General features: G+C 36.0%; 7 protein-coding genes across 9 annotated transcripts; 3 read left to right on the forward strand and 4 right to left on the reverse strand.

Annotated features, from left to right (window-relative positions):
- The first annotated feature begins 3533 nt into the window (after positions 1–3533).
- On the forward strand, positions 3534–4126 carry LOC129240404 (U6 snRNA-associated Sm-like protein LSm5). Its single transcript, XM_054876172.1, has 3 exons — positions 3534–3695; positions 3762–3958; positions 4023–4126. The coding sequence occupies exons 1-3, from the start codon at positions 3647–3649 to the stop codon at positions 4050–4052; spliced, it is 276 nt and encodes a 91-aa protein (XP_054732147.1). The 5' UTR covers positions 3534–3646; the 3' UTR covers positions 4053–4126.
- Positions 4088–9916, reverse strand: LOC129240403 (uncharacterized). The gene is made up of 5 exons (XM_054876171.1): positions 9823–9916; positions 9542–9614; positions 9371–9471; positions 4537–4878; positions 4088–4475 (listed from the first exon to the last, which is right to left on the reverse strand). Exons 3-5 carry the CDS (start codon positions 9458–9460, stop codon positions 4164–4166), a joined length of 744 nt encoding a protein of 247 aa, XP_054732146.1. The 5' UTR covers positions 9461–9471; positions 9542–9614; positions 9823–9916; the 3' UTR covers positions 4088–4163.
- LOC129240402 (uncharacterized protein C3orf38 homolog) lies at positions 6207–7415 on the forward strand. The gene is made up of 2 exons (XM_054876170.1): positions 6207–6425; positions 6502–7415. Exons 1-2 carry the CDS (start codon positions 6296–6298, stop codon positions 7314–7316), a joined length of 945 nt encoding a protein of 314 aa, XP_054732145.1. The 5' UTR covers positions 6207–6295; the 3' UTR covers positions 7317–7415.
- Positions 9917–10617: 701 nt separating the features above from the next.
- On the reverse strand, positions 10618–14820 carry LOC129240401 (serine/threonine-protein kinase PRP4 homolog). The gene is made up of 9 exons (XM_054876168.1): positions 14630–14820; positions 14107–14529; positions 12945–14052; positions 12632–12889; positions 12316–12548; positions 12157–12265; positions 11661–12093; positions 11447–11550; positions 10618–11387 (listed from the first exon to the last, which is right to left on the reverse strand). The coding sequence occupies exons 1-9, from the start codon at positions 14647–14649 to the stop codon at positions 11184–11186; spliced, it is 2892 nt and encodes a 963-aa protein (XP_054732143.1). The 5' UTR covers positions 14650–14820; the 3' UTR covers positions 10618–11183.
- A 1347-nt stretch (positions 14821–16167) lies between these two features.
- Positions 16168–24588, forward strand: LOC129240358 (glycerol kinase-like). Of its 2 annotated transcripts, none has more exons than XM_054876113.1 (6): positions 16168–16309; positions 16412–16629; positions 16687–16788; positions 23008–23900; positions 23964–24201; positions 24259–24588. In XM_054876113.1, exons 2-6 carry the CDS (start codon positions 16501–16503, stop codon positions 24451–24453), a joined length of 1557 nt encoding a protein of 518 aa, XP_054732088.1. In that variant the 5' UTR covers positions 16168–16309; positions 16412–16500; the 3' UTR covers positions 24454–24588. The 2 variants fall into 2 exon arrangements, with proteins under 2 accessions (XP_054732088.1, XP_054732089.1); XM_054876114.1 differs by having other exon boundaries at positions 16169–16297.
- LOC129240359 (nitrilase and fragile histidine triad fusion protein NitFhit-like) lies at positions 16784–18423 on the reverse strand. The gene has a single exon (XM_054876115.1). The coding sequence runs from the start codon at positions 18374–18376 to the stop codon at positions 16964–16966; it is 1413 nt and encodes a 470-aa protein (XP_054732090.1). The 5' UTR covers positions 18377–18423; the 3' UTR covers positions 16784–16963.
- On the reverse strand, positions 24571–27990 carry LOC129240360 (BTB/POZ domain-containing protein 10-like). Of its 2 annotated transcripts, none has more exons than XM_054876117.1 (5): positions 27363–27990; positions 26783–27279; positions 25364–25558; positions 24972–25289; positions 24571–24905 (listed from the first exon to the last, which is right to left on the reverse strand). In XM_054876117.1, exons 1-5 carry the CDS (start codon positions 27530–27532, stop codon positions 24706–24708), a joined length of 1380 nt encoding a protein of 459 aa, XP_054732092.1. In that variant the 5' UTR covers positions 27533–27990; the 3' UTR covers positions 24571–24705. The 2 variants fall into 2 exon arrangements, with proteins under 2 accessions (XP_054732092.1, XP_054732091.1); XM_054876116.1 differs by having other exon boundaries at positions 25364–25561.

Genomic DNA, 27990 nt, shown 5'->3' on the forward strand with positions numbered 1-27990 from the left:
AACGTTTTCACTTATGAGCTTTATTTGTTCTGTTTTCAGTGATTTGGAAAATTCAACTTGCTGAAAAATGGAAATTTCGTGCGATGATTTATTACGATGGTTGAAGGTACATCTATGGCATCGTAACAGGTGACGAATCTTGGACCGATGCATGAGTCGGAAACAAAACAGCTATCAACAGTATGGGTGTTCCAAGACGAGCTTAATCCAACAAAAGTTGTTCGGGGAAGAAACAACTCAAAGCAAATAGTCGCCTTTTTTTCGGAAAATCTGTTCATATCGCCACTGTACCTCTAGAGAAACTTAAAAAAGTCAATTATAACTAGTACATAACCATTTTTTAGTCAGAAGTTTATGGAGAGTTAAAGAAAACAAACCGCCGAAGACAAACCATCATCCTGCACTAAACAATGAGAGTTCTCACGTATTGACTCCCACAAGGGAGTTTTTTTTGTACTCAAAAGATCGAATTAGTGGATTATCCGCCTTATGGCCTTGATTTGGCACCGAATGATTTCTTTTTGATCCTGAACAACAAAAATAAAATGTGAGGTCAACGTTTTTCGCTAGAGAAACGGATTACATAGCTTTTTTTCGAGACAAACATAAAAAGTGTGAACGAAAGAGCTTTGAAAGTTGGTTCAAACGAAAGCAGAAGTGTATTGACTTTCAAGAAGATTTCAAAAATAAAAAAATAATGCATTAAAAAAATTATAATGAAATATTTTCCTATGTTTTCATATAAAAGGCTACCCTCGTAACTAGCTACATTAAAAAAATCAAATGATCAATCCATACGCCTCCGGTTCGATCAAACTCTGCTAGCAAATGAACACTTTTTAGAAGCTACCAATCATCCTAGAAGTACTTACGCATTCTGTATTCGCCACATCCTGCTACATTGTCAATATCCCTCATCCATGCTCACCAAGTTCTTTGAAGGTAACGATCGAATCTAATCGAAATCGAAATCCTGCCCTGCAGAAAACAATATATAGCTTCCTAAGGAATATTATCATTGCACATCAAGCAGGCAAGTCCGCCCTGAGCCTACTTTTACATACTCGACTTTATTTTCGAAAAACCGTTAGAATTTATATCAACATTTATTTCGGCAGAAGTGTACCTCGAAGTTTCGTTTTGTTTTTACTACCAGTAGAGTATAAAAAGTCAACGTGAAAGCCCAAAAAGAACTCTTAATAGCGAGTGATTTTTTAAGTTTTTAAAGGTGAGAATTATTAGTGTTTAAAGTGTTTATTGTGATGCGGACTTTTCATTCATTTCATTTAAGTTAATTGGAGTTTTAGAAACATATACGTTAACTTCGACTGGAGTCGTTGCAAGTTAAAACTACTTTTGTGTGGTACTACATTTTACTGATGGTTAATTTCTTTTAATTTTGAAGCAATTGAGTGTAGAAATAGTGAAGAATAATTACTGTAGTGAATGGAATCAGTCGAGTTAGAAGAAGATGATGAAGATTTTAGTGATGAAGCATTGGACGACCCGAATTATAAGCCAGAAGAAATCTCTCCAGGTGACGAAAAGAATATATCAGCATGTCTGCGAGAAATGAATTAAAGGTCTGAGTCATTTATTCCAACCGCTGATTTAAACCGTCTCTTTAAATTGCTTTCTTATCTGACGTCCCTTCTTCTGGTAAATATACAGGAGTTAGTGTCATATGTATTTTTCACTAAAACGAAACAATTTTCTTTACATATAAGATCTCGAAGCTAGCTTGAAAAATTCAAGCGAGTTTTCCAACACACTACGTCGAAAAGAAATTTTGACATTGCAGTACACTTTAAGGAGGACTGATTACATCGTCCTAATGGTGACAGGAGCGAAAACCATAACGTTACCTTAATCTGGGTCCCAGGACATCGGAACATTGACGGAAACAAAAAAGCAGACAAACTGGCAAGAGAGGGACCTGCCATGAATAACATTACTGCAGAATCTGTATTCACACCACTGGGTTCAATGAATACCTACAAACCTGCATATATCTAATACCTGCAAAAACGATATGTAAACAAACAAACATTAATAAATATGAAACTAAGGGTTGCCTACAGATTCACGGCTTCTGGTCTTTAGGGGAGCAAGCAGGCAAAATGTATATCTCTTACAATATAACTGTCATAGTTGTAATTAAACGGAGAAAAAAAGAAACTTTCTTCCACTTTTTCTGCGAATGCCCCGCCCTATGTAAGGCGAGGATGTTAACTCTTGGCAAACCGCTTCTGGAAAACCTCTAATAGCTGGCTGGTATAGACGTTAACAACCTTATAAGGTTTGTCAATCCCACAGACTGGATATAGTCGTGAAGGAATAACTCGAATAACTTGTAGATAGCGAGGATATGGCAACAAAATGTTGAATCACCACTTCAGCCAACCAAGCAAGCATATATATATATATATATATATTGGCGCGTACACCCTTTTTGGGTGTTTGGCCGAGCTCCTCCTCCTATTTGTGGTCTACGTCTTGATGTTGTTCCACAAATGGAGGGACCTACAGTTTCAAGCCGACTCCGAACGGCAGATATTTTTATGAGGAGCTTTTTCATGGCAGAAATACACTCGGAGGTTTGCCATTGCCTGCCGAGGGGCGACCGCTGTTAGAAAAATGTTTGTATTAATTTTGGTTTCACCGAGATTCGAACCAACGTTCTCTCTATGAATTCCGAATGGTAATCACCCATTCGGTTACGACGGCCACCAAGCAAGCATACAAAGGTCAAAACCGGTCCTCTGACACTAAAAAAATTGCTGGGTTTTTTCCTTTAGGATCTTAACTTTGCCTGTTAGATGGTTAAACTACAATTTTCACATATTGACTAAGCCGTAACCATTGGAGAAGAAAATAGAAAAGAAAAGGACGAACTGCATTGAACAGCCGAAATCCATTTAACGATAACGCGAATGGAACGGTTTTTCGTTATTTAATTTTGTTCTGGAATCCGAATGTACATGGTAAAAGAAAAAAACAAACCAGACGGTATACTGCTAACACCCAAGGCGATTTAAATATCTAAGGTAGTATCATTAAAAACAGTTAATTTATTTTCGCGATTTTGACAAGTCTGACGTCAGCTCACTTCGCAATACAAAACAAACCAAAGGAGGAGAAATTACATGTTTATGAAAATTCAGTGAATGAATTGGTAAATTGTGATTTGTGAGATTTAAATTAATCAAACTACAATATCAATTGTATTCATTTTGACTCATCGAAAAATCATTTGAAACTGCATAAAAAAAAATTAAATCTCAGTTGATGTAATGGGTAAAAAATAGCAAAATGCGTATCTTTTTAAAGTATTTTTTTCTCCATTTGATGGCATCACTATAAGCTGCTTGCTACTAAGGCGAATTCATAGAAGATGGCTTTAGTAACGGAACAATTATACAATACATGTATTCTTTTCGCCAAAAATAAAGTAACTGCATTGTAGAAAATGGATCTTGCAATGAGTAGCTGTTTTGAGAAGACGTCACCTTCAGTACTCAATTCGCCGTGGTTCAACCCTGTATAACCGGCACAGCTGAAAACAAACTCCACATTTTGTTGATCATTTTGCATTATTTTCAATCATTTAACGAAATCCCTTAAAGCAACTATTTTAAAATAGAAAATGACTGCAGTGCCTCCGCCTTCGAATGTATCCACATTGTTACCACTCGGTATGTATACCATAGTATGTAAAAGGAATATTTATCAACCACATTAACGTTTTTTTGCACGCGCAGAATTGGTGGACAAATGCATAGGCTCTCGCATACACATTATCATGAAGAATGATAAAGAGATGGTTGGTACCTTGTTGGGGTTTGACGACTTCGTGAATATGTTATTAAATGATGTAACGGAATATGAAAATACGCCGGAAGGTCGTCGTATAACCAAACTCGATCAAATACTTCTCAATGGCAATAATATAACAATGGTGATAAGCGGCAGCATTTGTGTATTATTTATAATCATTTAAGCAAATATGTTTTGTCTTACAGTTAGTCCCTGGCGGCGATATACCGGAGTGAGAGGTTTGAAATAAATGAATCAACTCTTCCCTTAGGATTTATTGAGAGCAGGCAAAAATATAATAAATTTAAATTTAATCACTAAGTATATACATTTGTGTATCTTATTTCTTATTGTGCATAAATGTGCACACTATCTCGATGTAAGTTCCCTAATTGCCCTTCATAAATTATATCGTTTATGGCTTTCTTTGCGTAAATTTGTTGCTCGGGTGTCATTTTTTGTAATTCCATAGCCCATGTTTCAGCCAATTTAAGTTCATATTCCCCGAATGGCTTCGTACTGGTCATGTTTGCAGCGTCTGGTAAAGAGACGAACTCATCCCGCTTTATGTTAATGTTATCCTCAGTTGTGGTGGATGAGCTCTCATCAATAATTTCTATGTTTATTCGTTCATTATCATCATCCAGGATTTGAAAATTCTTGTAATGAAATGTATGCATGTTAGGTTTGTTAATTAGGCACATTACATTCGTAGCTTACCTCCTTCTTTGTAGTCATATGGTCTTGTAAAAATTTCATTTGATCAAAATACCACAAATTGGAGTCCTTCCGTCCTTCTTGTGACAGACGCTTTAGCTCTTTGCGGAAATTTGTTCTCAACGTATTTATTTTCTTTGTTACATCTTTGCGATCAACATTTGCATATTTCTCACGAAATTTACCAACTAAAATTTCATAAGCCTCATTCTTTTTTTCTTTTTTGCGGTATTCTGGCGACTTCGAGTCCCACAGTGCCGGCAGAGACTTGTATACTTTAAGGCAATCGATAATAAAAGCGCGCTCCTCCTTTTTGTCAATGAGGCCCATATTTACTCCAACAAACTATGGAAAAAATTTAAATTTATTGCACAATTATTACCCCAATCCAAAACTAGTGTTTTTTACATTAAAATTGACGCACTGTATTGAAGACTTGTTCAATTAAATTGACACCAGCAATTGTCATCTAAAAATGCTACACTAGTGATGTACAGATACTTGTTTGAGTGAAAAGTTACCGATTAGCACAAAACCTAAGGTGATGTATTATTTATGTAATCGTATTTGCAGAGACGTTAAAAATGTGTATTTATAATTATTCTCATATGAAGGAAAGACATTATAAAAAATTGATGCATTATATGTAGTGTTAAATTACTCTCTATAGTGTAGTGGAAAATCAATAAAAGATTTATGAGAAACATAAAGTTGTTTGTGATAACCCACGATATAGTCATGAAAAGCAAGGTAAATGAGTTTCCTTAGTTTTATAGCTCCTTAAATCTGAATATATATCTATACAAATAGTATGATGTGAAATTATCAGTCATTTTTTTACTATTGTTGCACTCATAACAGGCCAATAAGTGGCAAAAAGCAAGGGTGATTGAATACAAAATTGCGTCTTCTTAGCTGCACGCGTATATATTGCGTACTTTAATGTACTTTTGTTTGTTTATTTCCTGTACTGGCATCACTCATTTGCCAAATTTACCAAAATAATAATGTACCGGTTTTCGGAAGGCGCCACCTTCTGTCTTCTCTACATCGTGACAGTGAGAGCTGTTGAGCTGATTTTTGTTTACGTATGTAGCAAAATATTTACTTATTACAAAAAATGGAAGTAAATGTAAAAATAAATGGCAATTGATTTGAAGGGAGTTGTCGAGAATTCTCAAGCAAGAAAACAGCTGATAAACATCAGTTGCAATTTAAACACATCAAACAAAGGGACAAGGTGATTTCAAAGCACCAATTAAAATACAAAGAATTCAGTAGTGAATACTGGAATATTAAGGTTTGTACATTAAAAATTAACCATTCAGACAAAGTGCCGGCAAAAAATTATAGCTTTGTGAAATTGATAATACGACGCAAATCAGCTGTTAACGCAAATCAGCTGTTGCAAGCATTTGGGAATTTGGCGTTCGCGTACTCTTTTTTTTATATTTTTCTCTTGCTACTACTACTGGATTTTTTTTCTCTGGCGATTTATTCAAACAGACTAATTTGTCCAGCATTGCAACTTCCTTCAAAATTAAATGTCAGTTTGCTCTCCGAATTTTCTCTTCCTTGTAGTTTTTCAAACAGCACGAATGCGATTTGACAAAATTTGTGAAGATTTGTACCAATTATTTGCATCGCGAGCACACCTACTACGTATGAAACACAGCAAATAGTCAGCTGATCAATTTTAGTAGGCATGTAAACAATTTACAAATCTTTCACGGAAATCGTTTTATACTAATTTTAAGAAAACATGCCAATCACTGATCGTGAGAAACTTGGTATTGTTGATTTTTTGGTAAAGGAAGAGCAAAATGTACCGGTATTATTACAAGTGGCCAGAAGTGTGACAAAGAACATTTGCGATGTGGCGACAACGCATGGTAAATGCTTGTATAGGTCCAATCTTATACAGGTAGCGCAGATTAATAAACTTCTTATATCTTATATTACTTGCAGAAGCACTGGACTACGTGTATGTACAGGTTGGCGATACACTAACTTTGTTAAATAAGCGGCTTATAACTCGGGAAATGATATTTAAATACTTACATCAGCGGAAAATTCAAGTGAATGCAGATTTTACCAAGGGCGCTTTAATTAGCAAAATTTTAGAATATTGGAATTCCAAATCCGAGTCTAACAATGATTTCGCATTACTTAATGACAGTAATACCACCACTAGCAAACAATTTTTACATAAAGTAAATGAAAATACTTTCAACACAGCCATCAGCGATAGTATATCTGGCTCAAACGAAGCGAACGACAATGAACCTCGGTATCCCATCCATTTATTGGCACGAAAATTTACTGAATGGTTTTTCAACAATCTTAATAAAGAAGGCTTAAAAGTTGAGGATTTTTGGTCAGATTCTCAACTGCAATTGAGAATAGCTGCCACAGATCAAATCAACGATTATGAGTGTGCCGGTGCAAATGAAGTGATAGTGAATATTTTACGATCGAAAGAGCAATTTGGCTTCTATTTCAATCCGAACCTCACTCATGCTGGCGTTCAAGGACGAATGAATGTGCACGGGCTAGTGTTGGTATTGGCATGTGGTACCCTTCATACGGAGCAGAATTGCGTTGGCGTATTTGAGTGTACATTTGGCCTCCTACGAGACCCATTTTCCGAAAACAACTGGAAGGTGAAAACAATGCAATGTGTATTACGTAGTCAGGCAGCAGCAATGATGCCCAGTTTGTGTGACAGTGAAACTCTTGTAGAATCACTTGGCTTACCGATACCGGAAGGAGAAATTACGTAGCCGTAGTAGATATACCAAATGTCCATGCTGAGTAATATGGGCATTATTTTATTTGTTCTTAGTACCATATGTAATAAATTATTATTATTTCTTCTTCAAGTTGTATTTATTTAATTTTCAAAAAGATTATATTGATGAAAAGCTAACGGGGAAATACGTAGAGTTGGCGACGGAAAAAAAGTGATCAATGTATAATGAAGTTCTGACAAAACTACCTCTATCTATTTGACTAAAAAGAGCAGCCGGTTCTACGTTACCGGAATGACTCGGGTTTTCCCGACCAAGGGTTGTCTTCCCAGTAAACTAGCGTTGTTTAGTGTACTGTACCAGAATTTTTATTTTAAGAGTAATACAGGATGTCTAATAGATGCATGACCGCCATAACTATTTGCTCTAGCAAACTGCATTGTATGGGATTAACATATAATATTTGTTATACGCAACGCTTCGAGTCATACAATTTGTTAATTTCTGCACAAGTTGTGGAGGTAATCGGTTCCAAATTTGCCTTGCTAACCCTTTGACCATCCACATTTGTTTTCCTTTGAGTTTTTGCAAATATTTTCAATAGGGTTGGCATTAGGCGTCTATGAAGGCAAATTCAACATTTTAGTCCCTTGTTGGTGTTTCCACTCGATACACCTTCTTCAAATATCTTCGCAGCTAATAAAGCACTTTAGTAAATTTTATTCATTAAAACTTGCAACGGCCACATTCTTTTTCGGAAAAGCAGCCCCAAACGTGAACCTTAACTGGATGTGTAACAGTTCGTTGAAGTTGACGATTATCAGCAGTGCACCAGGACCGACATATGCAACTATTCACATAAAAGGAAGATTCAATCGTAAATATTATGTTTGCCCAATTCCGTTCTGAATTTGCTTTAGCTCATGCAAGTATTTTTTCATTCTGTAGCTATCAGCAACTTTTCCTTACAACTGTTTCATTTTACACAACGATAAGTTTGGCTTTGTAACAAAGAAATACATGACCTTCTAATCTTGCTTGGGAGAAGTATTTTTTTGGGCATCGTTCGTGGAAGTCGTCAACGCTTTTAACTTCGGAATATCATTGCACCCATTCATTTATGAACAGCTTCGAATTCTACAACTATTTTGCTGCAAATGCATGTGCAATTTTTGGAGCTTTAGGATGTGCACATAGGAACACTGCTTCAAATCGATTTTCATATGCGGAACTCAATTCTTTTATAAATACAACGTACGCTTGCTAAATTTCTTACAAAACTGAAAAATGGAATTGAATTCTGCCGGATACGCTTCCATTAGACAGACTATCAGCCTTTTATTAGTAAGAAAAAATACAAATGCAAAAATTTCTTCCTGATAAGCGCAATAAAGTCAGCGGTCGTCATCATCTATCTCATCCATCGGTAAGCCCAAGAATAGGCTGTTTCGACAGGGTGGAACCAGAGGGATAGAGGTTTGGATCAGTGGGTTTATGAGTATACTACAATATCCAGAACGAAATTGTGCGAGTGCAGCGCGAGTTACACCCCTGTCTCACAACACGCTAACAGGCATTTTTTCACAAATGGAGGCACCTAGTTTTATGCCCTCTCCAAACGGCAAATGATTTTTTATGGCAGAAATTCATTGTCTACCGAGGAGCGACCGCTATTAGAAAATTATTTTTCTATCAATTGGAGTTTCGTGCCCGGTGTGTCGAACATGCGCACTCCCGAATGGTAGTCACGCACAAATCCATTTGGCTATGGTGGCCACATTTGCAATATGCGAGTGCATTAATGGTGTAGAAAATATGTAATTTTGCAAATTCGAAAGCTACGTAACTACAATTGAATGAATAATGCGGGCTTAATGAAATCTATTGCAACCAAATAGAAGTACGTTTGGACTGAAAATTCTTATCTGTATCCCATAAACGATTTAAGTTTGATTTATTTACATTTAAATGTCTAACGATTTCCCCTTGGTTATTGGTTAATTAATACTTAATAAGTATTTTAATGAAAACTTCTCCATTGTCACTTTTTTCGGCCAACAAAACTTAACTTAAATTAAGTACTTTACCAATAGAGGATTAACCTTGGTCTTTTCCCACTTCGACGCGATGATTTGACCAAGTGTACGAACGATTGTTTTTTTGTCATCGCAGCGCATCCTCGGTTTACCTTAAAAAATTCAAACAAATGTTTTGTATTACTGTATAAAAGCGCTTGCAGCTAAAAATTATTCACTTACTGCCATCAAATAATTACAAATTTTACAGATTTAATTTTTTGTATTGTACTTAGCGTCGCTGTGCAACAGCCCCCTGAAAATTTAAAAGAAAAACAATATACACTTTAGATAAAAATTTAGCCTTAATTTTTTAAGTTCATAATTTCGTGAATTGTTCCATTGGAAGCACATGGCGTAGAAAATGATTTGCGTCGCTATCCGTTACAGCAAATCGATTCTCACGCTGTTCCGAAATGGAGATTTGTACTAAATAATTCACTTAAATCCCAAATTATTATTACCAGAGCTATAAACAAAAAACATGATGTTCTCACGTTCGACGCAGATGGAGGTAGGCATCAGCACGTCTGCGCTCTATTTGGTGCACAGCGACATTCTGAAATAAAATCAAATAATATAGAAATGTATTGGCATAAGAACATGCAGGGGGGAGGAATATACATTTTTTGGTTGTACTTTTTTTCGTTTGGAAAAAATAATGTTTTAAAAAAAGTCTGAAAAGGTACTTTTCGAAACCGGATTTAATCCAGTTAATTGCTTTCAAATAATCTAAAAATGTTTTAATCTTAAAAATCCGGAAACTTTTCTAAATATCAAATTAATTTAAAATATAAGTTAAATTTAGTTACTAAAAACGGAATTTTCCATGTTTAAGACGAATTTCGAATGTATCCCGATGTCGATTGTTTATACTATTTATATAATGCCTTTAGACAAATGCACCATATAGAATTTCATTGCACAGATTTCCTCATCTTATATATTTCTCCCCCCAAACTCCCGCCCCTTCCCCACCCAACACACAATTTTTTCAAAAGCTTCAAAATATGCATACATATATATGTCTATCAAATTAGGAAAAAAATTGATTCATATACATCTGCATGTATAAGGAAAGGACCCATACACATGTGTAAAAAGCAAACTGTTTGCTTTACTATATACTCATTGAGCAAAATAAAATACCCGTATTAAATTTAGGTATGGAACCTAAAATAGATCACATAACCCACTAAAGCTATGTACAATATGTATACGTATAACTAATTGAAATGTCAAATGAAAAGATACTTCAATATTTTGCATATTAACTAAGTTCGTTTAATATGATACAACTTCTTGATTTTGATCTAATCGTGATTTTGAAACACAATCAATAAATTACTGGATTCAATTACGTTACATTCCAATTTTAAGTGCTAGACGAAGTAACAAATATTTTAAGTTTCCCCGCGCATATACGCTTCAACCTAGGATTGGACTATTGGTTTTGTACTTTGGCAAATATAATTTATATTAATTTTTCAAACCAGCCGAGATTTGTAAAGGTAAAACTTAAAGTTCAAATAAAAATGTGTTCAGTTCAAATATCTCTGTTGCATTTCTACTATTTTCCCGATGCCCACACTGGTACTCAAAATACTCGTAAAAGATACATCTATGAAAAAATGTTTTTATCGCGTATAAATAATTGTATAATGCTTAATTTATAAACACTATACACTGTCAGAATGTAACAGATAATACAATACTAGCAGCATTTTAGGAAAGAATTACATTGTGTGTATGCCTGGTGTCGAGGCGTCCATTATTCATTTTCATTTCATTATAAATTGCGGAGACACATTCCTTAAGTCGTCGCTTACATCTTTTCCTGAATAAAAGGATGTGTGAGTGCTTGATTCAAAGAAATTCTTTTCGATGGATCAAGTGCAAAGATATTATCCAACAGATCCTTGAGTTGGGTTACTTTACGATGCTGGTCATCTGGTAAATTCTGATCAGCAATAAGTTCCTGCTGCAGATTCCGTGTGGGTTTTACGACAGGCATAACCACGATCTTCTCCTAAACAAAAACCGTTTGAAATTTTTAGCATGCAACTCATATAGCGATGAAATATTTACCCTCTCTGTAATTTTATCTATTTCATGATAAAGGAAGCTGCAGCTCTGATCAAAGTGTTGGTCCTTGAATTGACCTTTGCGAATGATACGATTTGGTATTTTTCCTGCAAACGAAAAAAAAATGTAAGAAATTTTCGAAATATCGACTAAGAACACAAATTGTTGCTTGATATTCAATATTTTGAGCAATTTCAAAGAAAACTTTTGACTTTACCTTTTAAGTCCATGAAAAATTTCAACATCTGGTTGTTACTCTTTCCACTGAAGAGTATTTTGCCGGTATATAGTTCATAGATTGTACACCCAGCAGACCACATGTCAATTCCGTAATCATAAGTAATACCCAATATTATTTCCGGTGCCCGATAAAAACGCGATATTAAATATGGCGTTATCTCGTTGTCATTGATTGTTGATGCCGAACCGAAATCACAAAGTTTTAGACACAAATTATTTTCATTGACAAGAATGTTATCGGGCTTAATATCCGCATGAAGTATTCCTGTTTTTTTAAGTAGCTTAAGGGCCAGAAACAGTTGCTGGGTATAGCTACGCACTGCTTTGATATGTAAACCAACATTTTTGCCATATTTCTTAAGAACTTCGCGAAGGTTCATCGATAATGGTTCAAACACCATGCAAAGATGCTAAATTTAAATAATAAATCAGTATTCAAAAATTTATTTATTTTCACTTTATTGTAATCATACCTGTTTATGGAAAAAATGCCGGAAAAGCCGTAAGCAGTGGAATCTATCTTCTGGATCGGCATCGTTTAACTTTTTAAGAATCTCCAATTCACGCAGACCCGTTTTATGCCTTAAAATTTAAAGATATATAACGAACCTATATATATATATTTGTCTTACATTATTTCGTTATTACGGATAATTTTCACTGCCACATTTGCATTTCCACGTGCTTGATCACGAGCTCTCACTACGTTACTGAAAACACCCTGTCCAGTATAACCGCTCACAACGTAACGGTTGTCTAGTATTTCCCCAATACGGACACGATAATAGCCCTCAGCATCATCCCAGTTGTCTGTCAATGCCGGGTTTTCATTTTGCGTTTTATTCAACACAATAGCATTAGGAGACTGTAAAGAATAAAGTATATTTGAAAAGTTTTCAATAGAGTTTGTATTGCAAGAGCATTGACAGTTACGAGCAAGCGACTCACATCAAAATTCGAGTCTACATCTTGATCAGCAAACATATCCCATTCGGGTCGCTTTTCCTTAGCACTACTTTTAGTTTTTCTATCATCGTCTACGTCATTGAAATCCTCGCGCTTAATCTCATCTGGCGGTTGTTTTGAAGGTTTATTTGGTGAATTGGCGGTGTATTGAGTGTTCTCTTCAACTGGGGAGGCGTTTCGTTCTCTTCGATGATGTGAAGAATTACTTGGAGGAGAGGATTCGTTTTTCCCTCCTAGTTTCTACAATTATAATTAAGTTATTTAAAATAATTCATTCATTTCACAATATATATACTTTCAATAACTCCTCACGCTGTTTTCGTCGCATTTCAATAATTTTTTCTTCTTCGTCTTCGTCCTCATTGATATCAATATCCAAATTACCCTCATCCTCGCTGCTTGAATCTTTCACTTCAGCTTTTTGCCCCTCACTTAGCGAATCACGATAACGATCCTTTTCCCTATCACGACCACGCTCCTCACCTCGCCAACCATCTCGATCGTTTTTTCCAGTACGCTGACGTTCTCGTTCTATCCGACGCCGATCCGACTCGACTTTACTTCGGCTATGAGATCTCATTCGACGATCACGGTCACGTTCACGTTCACGCTCCCGTCCTCGAGAGTTGCCAAAGGAGCCTCCACCACTGCGTTCCTGTTGCCTTATTCGATCCTCTCGAGCGCGTCGGTCACGATCACGACTATTTTCTCGCTCCCGTTGCTTATCACGATTTATTTCCAGGCGAAGGTCTTCTTTGTTTCTGTTTTGATCATGCAAGCCCCGCCGTTGACGGCCACAGCTGTGACTATCGTCTCGACGTCGATGAGTGTTGGTCTCTGACTCTCGACGTTGCGACCGACTACGGCTGGCGCTACGCTTAAGATTTGTGTGTCTGTCTCGCGAACTTTGTCTGCGTGAGTAGTGTGCATCCTGTTGTTGATGGCGATGATGGTGGTGGTAATGTTCAGCAGTTGACTTCTTCTGTGGCGACGGTAGACGCTCTTCTTGTGCTACACCAAAAGAAGTGCGCGAAAATTTGCGCTTAAATTCAGGTGTTCGGTGCCCACCGCTGGAATCATCCAATAATATAACATCGGGTTCATTTGATATATGTTTTTTACTTAGTTTACTAATATTTTTACTGGTTGACGAAGAAGATGATAACGACCGCTTTTTAGCTGAGTGGGTGATTTCAGCTCTGTTGTCAAATTCAGTTGTGTTTGCCGTTTCGTTATGAAGACTGCGGTTTACAATTGGTACTTTATAAGCGCTATCTTCACCATCAGATTCTGATAAATAAGCTCCTAATCGGGCCTGAAGTAAAGCCTTTTGCTTCATCAATTCCTCGAGGTTGAGCTCATCCTCTATGATAGCAACATCTGGACTAGCGACATCAATGGGGCTACAAATAAGGAAAATGCAACAAATCTAAAACTTTAACAACACTTCTACTTACACTTCACTTTCGCTGCCCGATGATGCAACTTCCATAGTAGGCAAAATATTATTTTTTATAGTTTTAGTAATCTCCTCCACCAAGCTACAAGGATCTGTTTGAACATTGGATTTTGTTATAGTGAATCTACCTCCATTTGAGGTCTGGTTGCAAGAGATCAATGGAGTGGCATCTTTACTGACATGCAAATGCATTATTTCTGTAAACTTTTCATTTAGCGCCCCACTGCGCCGTTTATCACCAGTATCTTCCGAAACAGAGGATTCACTATGTTTATGGTGACGTTTCTTCGACTTTTTATGCTTCCTATGAGATTTCTCACTTTTGGTTGATTTTTTATGTGTCTTTTGTTTTTTGGCCTTTTTATGTGAGCTTAGAGAATGTTTAAAACGTTTTTCCTCCGTGGACTCGTTGGAGTCATAGCTACGGATAAATTATCAAAATTTTCAACACATAGGCATATACATAAGAATATTAAAAATGACTCTCATAACCTCATTCATATTGTTCTGAAGCTACTCACCTATTTTCATCGCTAGACATTTTTGGTATTTATTTTATGCAGGCACACGAAATTTAGCTAGCCAGTCGAACTTTGTCAGAATAATTAATTTATACCAAAATTTTCTTGGGTATTATAAAATTTCTTTTATAAATGAATGCAGTTAAATCTAAATCAGCCAATAAAATTTAACATTTGTTCGTAATAAACTTAGCTGTGGTAGACTCTACAAAAATACAGGGTTGTGTATAATTATTAATAAAAGTTCTGACCACGGTACATTACATAGGTGGCAATGATGATAGAATACATGGTTGCATCTTCAGAGTTCGCTGTTTCATCAGTGCCCAAAGCGAATTGAGTACAGATGGTGGCGTGTTCCCAAAATAGTGGCTTTATTTTTCGCAATTTCTTGCCAATACAAAACAAACGAGAAAGCCAAACAAAGTGAATGGCGAAATGAAAGCATAAATTAATATAATGCCTCCAAATGCAGTTTTTTGCGTTTCTATGCGGAAGACGCCGGCGCAAGAAGCTGTGTGTATGCGTGCGTATAACATCTTGTGTTTGGTGGTTTTCATTGCTTCCGCCTACCCTTCCTCGTCACAAACAAGTAATTCCCCTTCCTTTTGTTTGTATATTCATGGACTCTAACGACACAACGACACTTCCACGACAGTCTGTTCTACGTTACCGAAACGACCCGGATTTATATCCGGCTAAGGACTGTCACTCCAGCAGCATTCCCCGTATGTAAGTATGGGGAATGTTTATGCTGCTACAACAACAACAACAACAACAAGACCACAGCGAATTCGGAAGGCACAGTCTTGTATTTTATCATCCTTGGAAATGATCGTTTAGAATTCGACTGAAACTCCCAAGTAACGTGACAACCAAAGTTACTCTCACAGTTTTCGTTTTCATCATAGCTAAATAGCAAACCTGGTAATATATCATCCTTGGTCGTAAACAAACCACCGCCACATCCCCTTTTACGTTAGCAAATCAACTGATTCACGCGAAATCCTTGAGTGTCAATGAACTGTCTGATATTGGCCACGCTTTCTGAATTCTTTATACCATGCATCAAAAGGTACGAAAATGCTAGAAAAAACACTTTTTTTCCTTATATTTTTTTGACAAGACCAGGTGAGAGTTTGACAGACACCTAGATGTGTAATAGTGTGAGTGCTTGATCTTTTTGCTAGAGCGTATTGGCCATGCTATGCCAAATTCGAGTATTTATGGGAACATTAAAAACAACACAAATCGCCAAAAGAAATACAAAATAATATATGTGACTTGAAATTTTACAATGACAAATATATTTAATATATTTCTTAGCTATAATAACGCTAATTAGGTTAGGGTTATAGGTATATCTCCTATAAATAATAATAATGCTTTTCTATTGGGAAATATTTAAATTTGTACGAAATTTTGTAGATTTTTTTAAACTCTTTTTGCAACCATGTTATATAAAAGAGCGTTTTGGAATCAGTTGATCTCAGCTGAGGGCATTTTTTGACGACCAGCTGAGTGTGTTTTAAGTTATCTATTTGTAGAATGATTAAAATGCAACCAACAGTTTTTATTTTCGTCCCAGAAAAATGTAAACAACGATAACAGTAGTGAATAAGAAAATTCATAAGAAATATTTTGATATAGGGAGTCGAGTTCATAAAAGTATATACAAACGTAATATTCAAATTATAACAACACTGGTTTATTTCTATTTCATGCACTCAATTTGGTTTCTATACTTCTCATATCTCGCAACAATTATATGGCATATCAAAGGTCAAGGGTGTGAAAAACCGCGCTATACGTAATATAATAATTCTTGTGTATATAACATTCCGCCAGTAAGAATATAAATTAGAGCAAGGATGCCTTTTGGAAAATTAGTCGGAGCAATTGATGAGGGCACTACGTCTGCCCGTTTCATGATTTTTCGAGCTGGTACAAACAATGTCGTATGTTACCATCAAATTGATGTGCCATCTATTTATCCACAGGTTGGAATTAGCAATTATCGTCTTAGCGCTAGTTACACTTTTATTTCTCGTTTTTAGGAAGGCTGGGTGGAACAAGATCCTATGGTCATATATGATGTGGTTGTGAAGTGTATTGAAGAAGCAGTAAACAAACTGGAAAAGTTAGGTGGATCGGTTAAGGTAAATTTGTATGAGCACGAATAGCTTTATTATTGAATTAATATTTATCTAAACAATTTATAATCTATTCAAAATTTCAACATTATATTTAAAACCATATACATATATACAACAAATCAATTGCAAAAATATCCACAGCACACTTGTAGTATATAACTTCAATTCCTAATATACATCAATATTGTCTTTTAATAAAATCACGGTACTTCTGAGCCTCTGCTATACGATCCTCTATCGAACGGTCTGGTTGGTCCAAGCATCGATCGTCCATACGTGTATAAATATGATCATTTTCACTGAAATCACCTGGTCGTCGAGGCATTATGTGGAAATGCACATGCGGCACTGTTTGACCGGCATCCGGTCCATCTTGAACTGTTACTGTTGCTGAGGTTGTTCCATAGAAATCTTCTAGCATACGCTGTATTTTACAAACCGTACAAAACAGGTCACACATTTCGTGGCACAACAAATTGTCTAGGCGTTTCATCTCTCGCTTTGTGGAAACCAAAACATGACCCTTCACTACACAACGCAAATTAGTAAACGCGAAGCAGTGTTCTGTTTCGTAGAAAATGGTTTCTTTTCGTATGGTATTGTTGGCAAATTTCCAATCCTGAGTAATATCTATAATTCCCATGCCAAAGGCTGTTAATGAGTACACATCATTGCGCTTATGGTGAAGTACTGGCATATTTCTTCGAACAGAAGCGTTTTTGTTCAGATCAATTTCCGCCGTTGCTACAGCCAAGTTTTCATTTTCGCAATTGGCCAGCACTTTGCCCCAAGGATCTACTATTAAACCGTGGCCCCAACTAGTGCGTTTAGAGTTGTGTGCACCAATTTGAGCGGCAGCGATGACATAACATTGGTTTTCAATAGCTCGTGCGCGTAAAAGAATTTCCCAATGTGCTTTGCCTGTTGAGTACGCGAATGCTGAGGGATAAGTAAGTACTTGCGCTCCAGACTTTCGTAAAATAGAACTAGCCTCACCAAACCGTAAATCGTAACATATTTGCATTCCCAACAAGCCGATGGGTGTGTTTACAGGGGGAACCATATGCGTGCCTGGATTAACTACATCAGATTCCCGAAAACGCATTTCTTCTGTTTCAACATCAAAGAGATGCAGTTTGCGATAGAAGCTTACCACCTCACCAATATCGTTAAGCAACACATGCGTGTTGTATATTTTTTCCGTTTTACATTTATTTTCATCGAGTATGGATTCATGTATACCACCCAAGGATAACCACATTCTATGAGTTTTAGCCAACTCTTTATATTTATTCATAGTAGCACCGTCCAAAGGTTCTGACAACTCCAGTGTTTGCTTACGATGCTCACCGACAAAGTCGCAGCATTCCGGCAAGAATAAGAATGTTGCACACTGCATTTTTGCTTTTGCAAATAATTCTTCAACTTGCCGCATATTGTCCGCTTTGTTATTTGTGGCACACATCTGCCCAATAGCGATAACCTTGGATGATTGATTTGAAGACATTCTTATCGAAAGGTTGTTCCAAAGAAAATGGTGTTTGGTTACTTTTCCAACCATAAATTCAAACAATTGTCGATGGCAAGACATAGATTGGGCCACTGCTTCTCACGTACGTCCTTTAGTTTTTTATCAGTTTTCACTAGGGATGTTAAAAAATAATCGATTTTTGCTTTAATCGATTTTTTTTCTTATTATCGATTTTTTGTAGTCGATTTTATTAAAGGCGAAAATCGATTTTTAATAAATCGATTATATGAATTACACATTTTAAATCGATTTTTGTAAATAGTGCCATCTGTGCGACGGATGATAAAATGGATAAGTAAGCTAACTAATGTGAACAAGTCGATAAAAATCAGTGCCATCTTTACGTACAAATATGTAATGAATTGTGATCCTGCCTTTATTTATTTCTTGGAAGCTTTGAAGTGTCGAAATAAATATTGGTTTAACCATAAAAATGTCTTCCGCTGCTAAAACACCCAGAAGCTGCTGGCGCAAGTATTTTACAATAAGGAAGGAAAATGCAACCGCAAAATGTAAATACTGCCCAAAAGAGTTAAAAACATGCAATAACACTACAAACTTGAAACAGCACATGGAAAGAAAACATTCTGATGTCTTAAAAGCTGACGAGGTAAAACTCATTATTTGATGTAATAGTTATTATTTAAAATATTTTAAATTATATTTTGTTTTTATTTTTATCACCGCAGAATTCACATGAAGTTGATGTCCAGGATACTACCAATTTGAGGCATAATGATTCATTGGTGCATTCGCCATTGACAGACACTGAGGCTTCGTCGTTAACTCCAAAACGGGCTAGATCAACTATCGGAGCGGCTTTTTCAAGAATTTCAGCATATGCCTCAGATGGAGAAAAAAATAAACAAATAACAAACAGCATCGCAGAAATGATATGCCGGGACAGTCTTCCTTACAATATGGTGGAAGGAACAGGATTCAAAAAGCTAATGAAAACTATCGTTCCTTTGTACAAGGTTCCATGTCGTAAAACTATCACAGATCTCATTGATACTAAATATGACGAAAAAAAGACCCTTATTAAACAAAAATTACGGTCTGTTAAAAACGTCTATCTTACAATAGATGAATGGAAGGATATGCAGTTAAGAAGTTTTTTAGGCGTGACTGTTCACTTTATAGAAAATTTTGAAATGAAATCGGTGAATATCGCATGTGAACCGCTTCATGACAATCATACAGGCGAATATTTATCGGAGATGGTTCTTAATGTTTGTGAAGATTGGGGTTTGTCGCATGACAAAATTGTGAGTGTTACTACAGACAATGGCGCTAACATGGTTAAAGCTATTGAGATTACTTTCGGCAGAGCAAAACATATTCGATGCCTAGCACATACGTTGAATCTAGTAGTTGAAAATTCTGTGAGTTCCTCTGATGTTAAACTTTTTTTGGATAAAGTACGAAAAATCGTAACTTGGTTCCACCAAAGTGGTGTAGGCGCTGAAGAATTGCGACAGATGCAAATGCAGGAAAGCGTTGTTGAAGGAAAATTGAAGCATTTGGTCGGAGATGTGTCTACAAGATGGAACTCACAATTATTTATGATTGAACGTTTTGTGTTAATGAGCAGCACAATTGGATCTATTTTAATAAACCATCCGAATGCACCCCAAATGCTTCAAGCAAACGAAATCGTTGTGCTCAAAGAAATTGGAAAAGTTTTAAAGCCTTTTCACAATGTTACCGAAGAAATGAGCGCTGAAAAATATGTGACAGCTAGTAAAGCTATACCTATTATCAAGTGCTTGAGAACTTTGTTAGACGCTATACCGATAACCAGTGATTTGGCCAATCAATTCAAATATTCATTGCAAACAGAACTAAAAAAAAGATTTGAAAACATACAGAAAGTTCACCTTTTCTCAGTCGCAACGTTTTTGGATCCTAGATTCAAAAAAATTCATTTAGATGAGCCATTATCTTTGTCAAAAACAATTAATTATACCAACCGATGCCTAAGTTTAAATACTTATGATGATACTATACTGGTGACCGATTTTGAATCATCTGTTTCATCACAAGTTGCCAGCGACGATCAAGATATATGGCAGGTACACCATAACAAAATAATGGCTGCTAATACGTCAATGACAAAAAATACAGAGATAGATTTATATATCGCAGCGCCATTATCAAATCTTAAAGTAGACCCTCTCGATGTATGGAGAAGTTCTGAGGGAACTTTTCCAAAATTAACAGACTTAGCTTTGAAACACCTCTCAGTGATGGCCACTTCTGCACCAGTTGAAAGATTATTTTCGAAGGCTGGGAATATTGTCAGAAAAACTCGAAACCGTATTTTAGGAAAGCGACTACCAAAACTATTATTTTTAAACTCTTTGACTGAAGATTTATGGCAATAATTTTTTAAGTGTCTGATAAATTTTGATTTGAGGTTTGGAGGAAGCTTCCTTTTCTTTTTTAATGTTCATACCCAACAATTCTCGTTATATTTAATACTTAAATTAATCGTTTAATTTTATTTTGATTCTAGTCGAATGTTAATTGATACAAAACATTTGTGGCAATTATTTAATTGAATTTTTTTATTACTTAAACTAAAAGCTTGAAGATAGCTTTCTTTTATTTTCTTAGTTTTGTTTGTTATATTGCTATATTTTGTACTCTTATAGTTTTGTATTATTTTTACTGCAATAAAATATTTAAGAGTACTAAAAAATGTATATATGTATCATTAATTTGAATATGTATTTATAATCTTAAAGTCGTCCTTTTAGATATTTTTTCATACTTATATATCAAATATGCATTTTTCGTATTAAAAAATCGAAATATCCACAAAAATCGATTATTCCCTCAAAAATCGATTTTTTATAAATCGATTTATCTTGAAACGAAAAAAATCGATTATTAAATGATCGATTTTTTCGACTCGAGGTCACATCCCTAGTTTTCACCTTCTGTAATTTGTTATGAAATGTCAGTTTTTGCGAAAATATTCACCTCGTCAGGGTTGTTAAATCGATTTATTTCGCTAATATTAGACAGTACCTTTTTATGTTATCATTGAAATTTATCGAATAGAGAGTTGTTTTACACCATAGAACAAATTAATGAAACTAATTATGAAAATGGTCGATCTTTAAGAATAATATGTAGCACAATTCGTGCTACTTTGACGGCAATTGAAAGATTGGGGAATAAAATTTAAGAAAATGGTTCTGTCGAGGATAAAAAGAGGACTGGCAGACGTTCTGTTGAGAATATTGTTGCTGTAGCGCAAAGTGTTACTTAACAACTTTCAACATCGATATGTCGACGGTCTCAACAATTCGTGAGTCGACTGTTTTGAGGATTTTACCAGTAGCCATGATCATGGTGGATATTTAAATTATGCCATTTTCCACATGCAATTTTTAAGAACCGAAATAATAATACGTTCACATATAAGTAGATGATCTACTTTTTCGCCCTTAACTCAAAATCCCTAATTAAAAAGCGCGATAAAATTTTTTGCTATTTATTATTAGCAGACAATTGCGCAATTAAATTAGTTATTCCTTCTCCTTGTATTTTCTTCATATCGTTAATAATAATTAAAGAAACCAAAAACACCGAAATATTCCACCAAAATAATTTCCATGAAGAAAAACCTCTCAAAGCAGTCTTGACAGCTGATTGTCAATTTTGCAGGTAATCTGCCATATATGCACGGGTAGATTAGTTTGGTGAATTTATAGGTGATTAATGCATATGTGAACGTATTATATGTTTGTACATGATTTATTTTGAAACAAAATCTAAGCGCGTCTTTGGAAATACCCCTTAATTACCAACAAACTCCCGAGGTAACGAAATTAGTGTGAGTACCCCTAGTATCGTTTTAACGATATAGAAGAGCAAAAGGTTGTTCACACTTAGAAAAGTTTACCGAGCTAGGGCATACAACTTAAATGAGTACGATGTGGAAATCCCTGTTGTAAACAAAACTGATGTAGAATTTCAGTGCATTTACAATCGGTGTTTGTTATAGAACATAGTATCTATAAAAGGTGGTGTGATTAGAGCAAGGCGAATTTAGAATAGTTAATTTGGATTAGAGCAAGGTGGATTTATTATAATAAATTATTAAATAAATCCACCTTGGATTAGAGTAGTTAATTTCTTCTTCTTCCACTTGTCTTTAATTAGAAATGCCAGTAAAACGGAATGACGGAAGTTGTGTTGTGTATGCGCGACAAACTAATTTTATCTATTTGTCATTGATTCTATTCTTCCCTTGACAGTTCTAATTTAAAAAAGGTTGTTACTCGAATGCCACCAACTTGAAGAGATTTGCCTTGAAACTAACCTGAGATAAGCTAACCAAATCTTTGTGAAAATATAATTATAATTTCAAACCATTGTTGTAGCAGCATGAACATTCCCCATTCTTACATACGGGGAATGCTGCTGGAGTGGCTATCCTTGGCAGGATATAAATCCTGGTCGTTTCGGTAACGTAGAACCGACTGCCGACTAATTTCAAACTATCGTTAGGTTAGGTTTCCAGTTAAAGGCAATATGTACGGGGCATTGGAAAACTGACCTTATTAGTATTGAGTACTTTTATTTCTAATTACGACTACATCTTTTACGGTAATTGAAGCTTAGACTAAAATGTTGTAAGTTAAGTCATTTAAAATTCAATTATCTTTTTATTCAAGGATATTGTTGCTATTGGCATAACAAACCAAAGGGAATCAACCATAATATGGGACCGTGAAACCGGTAAACCGTTACATAATGCTATAATTTGGTTGGATAATCGCACCTCAAGTACTGTTGATGAACTCGTCGAGACAATACCCAACAAATCTCGCAATATCAATTACTTAAAACCACTATGTGGACTCCCTATCTCGCCTTATTTCTCAGCATTAAAAATGCGTTGGATGCGCGATCATGTAGGCGAAGTTCAAAAGGCCATGGAGGCAAATACTTGCCAAGCTGGGACCATAGATACATGGTTAATCTATAAATTGACGGGGGGACCTAATGGTGGAGTTCACTTAACTGATGTAACAAATGCATCTCGAACTATGCTTATGAATATCGAGACGTTAAGGTGGGACCCACATCTGCTACGTTTCTTTGGACTGCCAGTCTCTATGTTACCACAAATTCGGTCAAGTGCTGAGAATTATGGTGATGTGGTTGTGGGAGTTTTAAAAAATGTTCCAATTACTTCGTGCTTGGGAGACCAGCAGGCGGCACTTGTAGGACAGCAATGTTTGAATCATGGACTTGCTAAGTCTACATATGGCACAGGTTGTTTTCTGCTCTACAATACGGGATCGTCAATGGTGCAATCTAAACACGGCTTACTTACAACAGTCGGTTATCAATTAGGTCCACGTTCACCTGTAATGTATGCTTTAGAAGGTAGTGTAGCGATTGCTGGTGCAGCTATAAATTGGATGAAAAACAATTTGGAATTATTTGATTCCGTCAGTCAAGTAGAGGAGATGGCTGGAAAAGTTGATAATTCTCTGGATGTTTACTTTGTTCCTGCATTCAGTGGACTTTATGCTCCATATTGGAACCAAGAAGCTCGCGGGTAGATATAGTAATTTGCAAAATAAAGCAGGAGTAAAATATAAATATATAATTTAAAATTTAGGGCAATTTGTGGACTCAGCGAAGAAACAACGAGCGAGCATATCGTGCGCGCAACTCTGGAAGCCATCTGTTTCCAAGTCAGAGATATTTTAGAATCAATGCGCAAAGATTGTGGTATTCCACTGACGAAATTAATGGTTGATGGAGGTATGACCGCAAATAATCTATTCCTACAGCTACAAGCCGACCTGGTGGGCATTAACGTAGTTCGTGCTAAGATGCAGGAGACAACAGCATTGGTAAATACGGTATTTTTTAAATTACACCTTTTACTTAAACATTTGTCTTGAATCCAGGGTGCTGCGCTGGCCGCGTATATGGTAGTAGAATCCAGTTTTGACATTGCAGCACCCCTCGCTGGCAGTTCCGGTCAACTGAGCGTTTTTAAGCCAGCCATTGGCAATCATGAAAGGAATATACGTTACAAAAAGTGGAAGATGGCTATAGAACGTTGCATGAATTGGGAATCTTCTACACTGATGGAATCTTAAAAGATATAATAATAATGTTGTTTGCAAACGAACCATGAAAAAAACTCCCTACATATGTATGCATGTAGGTTTTTTTAATATGAATGATATAATGCTTTAAATATAAATAAATACGAATTTTATGTAAATAGAAAACGTATATTAATATCATAATTGTGTTTAGTTGTATGGAGGAGGAAAAATAGTACAAACGCCTACAAATTTAAATGTATTCTCACAAATGCTAAGTTTTTTGTGTTAGGACCTGTGCATTCAAATTGATTCTTCAACGCCACCACCAGAGGCTTGTTCAAGATCGTTCAGCATGATAACACCACCAGCAGCTTCATCAACTGCAACTGCAACAGGTGCTCCAATTGCTTCACCACCACCCACCCCTTCAGCATCAGCCACAAACGGCGCACGCACCTCAGCATTTATATTTACTTCAGGAGGTCGTATTGGATTACCACCTAGATGAAATTATTTATATATATTGTACTTCAAAATATGTAAATATATGCATATATATATATTACTTGCGTCTAGTTCCAAGGGCGGATCTGCATTAGCTTCAGCCAAATTTGTCACTGACTTGGATTTGACGCATTGAAAATCAACGTGACGGCTTTTCGCTTCTTCTTTCTCCCAAGACATGTGTATAAACGGGCGTTGCACGTAACTGTAAATTACTTCAGCGCGGCCACCAGGCCTTCGACGTATCTTTTCTTTGTGCGTTGGGTAACCTTCAATGCCACAACGTATTTTCTTTAAGCCGCGATCTTTCATCACTTGTTTAGCTACGTCACGATTCTCGATGTATTTAAAAAATCGATGCATAGCGGTACTATGAACAGCTAAAATTATTATTTTACATATTAGAACATTAACTTAATTCTAGGTAAACATATTTTTTAAATCAAACACATACTTTGGCAGTATTCTTCACCCATTTGAGGAGGAAATTCTTCATCCCAGTCTACAACATCATCGTCCAATAAAACTACAACGTGACACTCACGATCACCGCGTTGTGCTGATGCAACCATTAGGGGCAGTATAAGATCCTCAAGGAAAACTTCAAATTGCTGTCGAGCACCTTCGTTGCTGAGTTCATGTAGTAAACCTCCTTTGAGATATACGCATACAAACACATAAGCGTACATATGGGGAAGGGGAATGAGTACGTATTAAAAAATCAACAACAACAACAAAAGAAAGAGGGAAGAGAGAGAAAATTGCTACTAAATGACAAATGACTTTTTTATAATTCCCTGCATGTATCTCTGTTCAAAACTAAAAAAAAAAAAAATATATTGCATTTTTTATACCCGCGCACACTTGTGACCACTTTTGCTGTTGTATGTAACAGCTTAAAGGATTTGAGATAGATAAATAAATATATGAATATTCAAAAATACTGAGAATGATGTGAGGAATCGATTAAACTCTGGCTGTCCGTCCGCCCGTCCTTGCGTACGGTAACTTTAGTAAAAAATAATTTATGTGACCTGGTCTATGAAAAGGTACCTTACGTGTCAAAAAATCATTTTTCACTTTTTTGTTGATTCGAATAGTTTGTGGAAGGCTCTTTAAAATGGTGAAAACCAGGAAGTCATAATTTGTTTAAAAGTTTGTTAAAAGTAAAAAAAAGAAAAGTACAAATACGAAAATACAAAAGCTAACTTATTTTTTAAAGCGATTTCTGCGATTTGCATTAACTTTTCCTTATTTATTTATATATAAAAAAAATGTTTTTCACTGGTTCTGTGATTTTATTGATAGTGATCTATGCTGAAGAAAATAAGCCAAACCGGATTGAAAAATATTAATATTTAAAAAAGTTACAAGGGTTTTTAGAAGTTAAAACTTTAACTGCAGTTTTCTCGAAAACTTGTTTTCGCACGTAAGGTACCTTTTCGTAGTCCAGGTCACATATTTCAATGAAATTTGTTACGCATATTACTTTTTGACCAGGAAAGGTTGATATTGAAAATGGACAATATCGGCCAATAACCATCAATCTATCGGTCAAGTACTCATATTATATGTATTATATGTAGCAAGAAAAAGAGCTAAGCACACTTTTAGGTAAAAGGCGTGTTACTCGATAACGATTTCATAAAATTTGCCAATGTGATCTATTGCGATATAAATATAATACTATTGAGATCGGGCACGTTCACTTTTTATATGTTAAGATTAAATTTCTCTTCGCCCGTCTGATGTTACAAGCTATATCTCGCATTGTCTACATATGAGTCTAATTATATTTTACTGAAATGTGCGCGGGTATTATATAAAGTTCGGCCCGCACTGGTTCACCAGGGATTTGTTCAAAAAAACTCACGTAAATTCTGGCACCGAACCGTAGTCGCATCGAATGGTATAAGAAGATAATCACACGCTTCTTTAAGTTCGGGAACAGATACCGTTGGAGGGCAGCGAATTATGCCGGTTTTATAATACTCGAGTATTGCGCGGAAAACAGTATGAGAAATTCCTTCAGCTACTTCGTATTCACCACGCTCATTGGGATGAACAAATTGAAAGCCTGAACTAAACATTGTACCCAGCATGGTGTTCGGTTGCGCTGTAACTAATGCCTGTTCAATAACAAAGCGCACATTGTCCACCAATAGTGCAATACGATCTCCCGGGCGCATCACAATACCTCCTCCAACATTTTGGTTTGCATTATTATTAGATACATTAGAGCCTGTCGTGTTTGATTTGTCGTGTTTCGGTATAGCACCACTAGCTGCACTCATATTGGCCCTATGCTGAGTAAGGTGATGAGGCGGCTGTGATTTACCTCCGATGTTGCGCTGCAAATAACAACTGCTCCTACAGAAATCGTAGTAATATACAAGTAAAAGATATATGTTACAAAAAAAAAAATACTACAAGCTTTTAGTACTTGTATTTACCTATTTCTGTTTTTTAAAATTCTTCGACGTCGCTCCTCGGCTTCAAGGTTCTCTTCAATACTACTGCTGTCACTGTAAGAATCCTCACCGTTAAGTTGGTTTTGTTTTGTTGGTTTTGTAGAGTTGTTGCTACTACTACTATTTCCAGAATTCGGAGAAGTTGTTGACATCGTTTCCGTTGGATGGACGAAGCTGGAACGGCTTCTTAAATTCCAACCCTCTTTTGCAATTGACGTGGTTCGTTTTAAAGTCCCTGCGTCCGTCGCTGCCTTCGCGCCCACTTCTTTGATTTATAGAGAACTCTTCGAACAATGCCTTTGTTTTTAACGAATTTAACACATGAGCCATTCAACCCTACACCCCAACCACGTCCCTTAATCCTAGTGATTTGTTTCAATTTTCCCTGTGTATTATTTTAGATGACCAACAGATTTGTTAATTTTGTTCGTTTCAGGTGTGTGGTGTGAACACCATTAAAGAAAAAAATGCACGAGCAAATTTGGCAGAAATGTTGAAATCTATATAGATTTGACCAGTTTAACTAAAGTAATCACGCAAACTCTAAAACGTTAAAAATTTTCACGTAGTAGTTCACCATGATTTTAGTTCTAATCCCCTTAGTTGAAAT

The sequence above is a fragment of the Anastrepha obliqua genome, chromosome 3 (genome assembly GCF_027943255.1).
Source record: "Anastrepha obliqua isolate idAnaObli1 chromosome 3, idAnaObli1_1.0, whole genome shotgun sequence".
Classification (NCBI taxonomy): Eukaryota; Metazoa; Arthropoda; class Insecta; order Diptera; family Tephritidae; genus Anastrepha; species Anastrepha obliqua.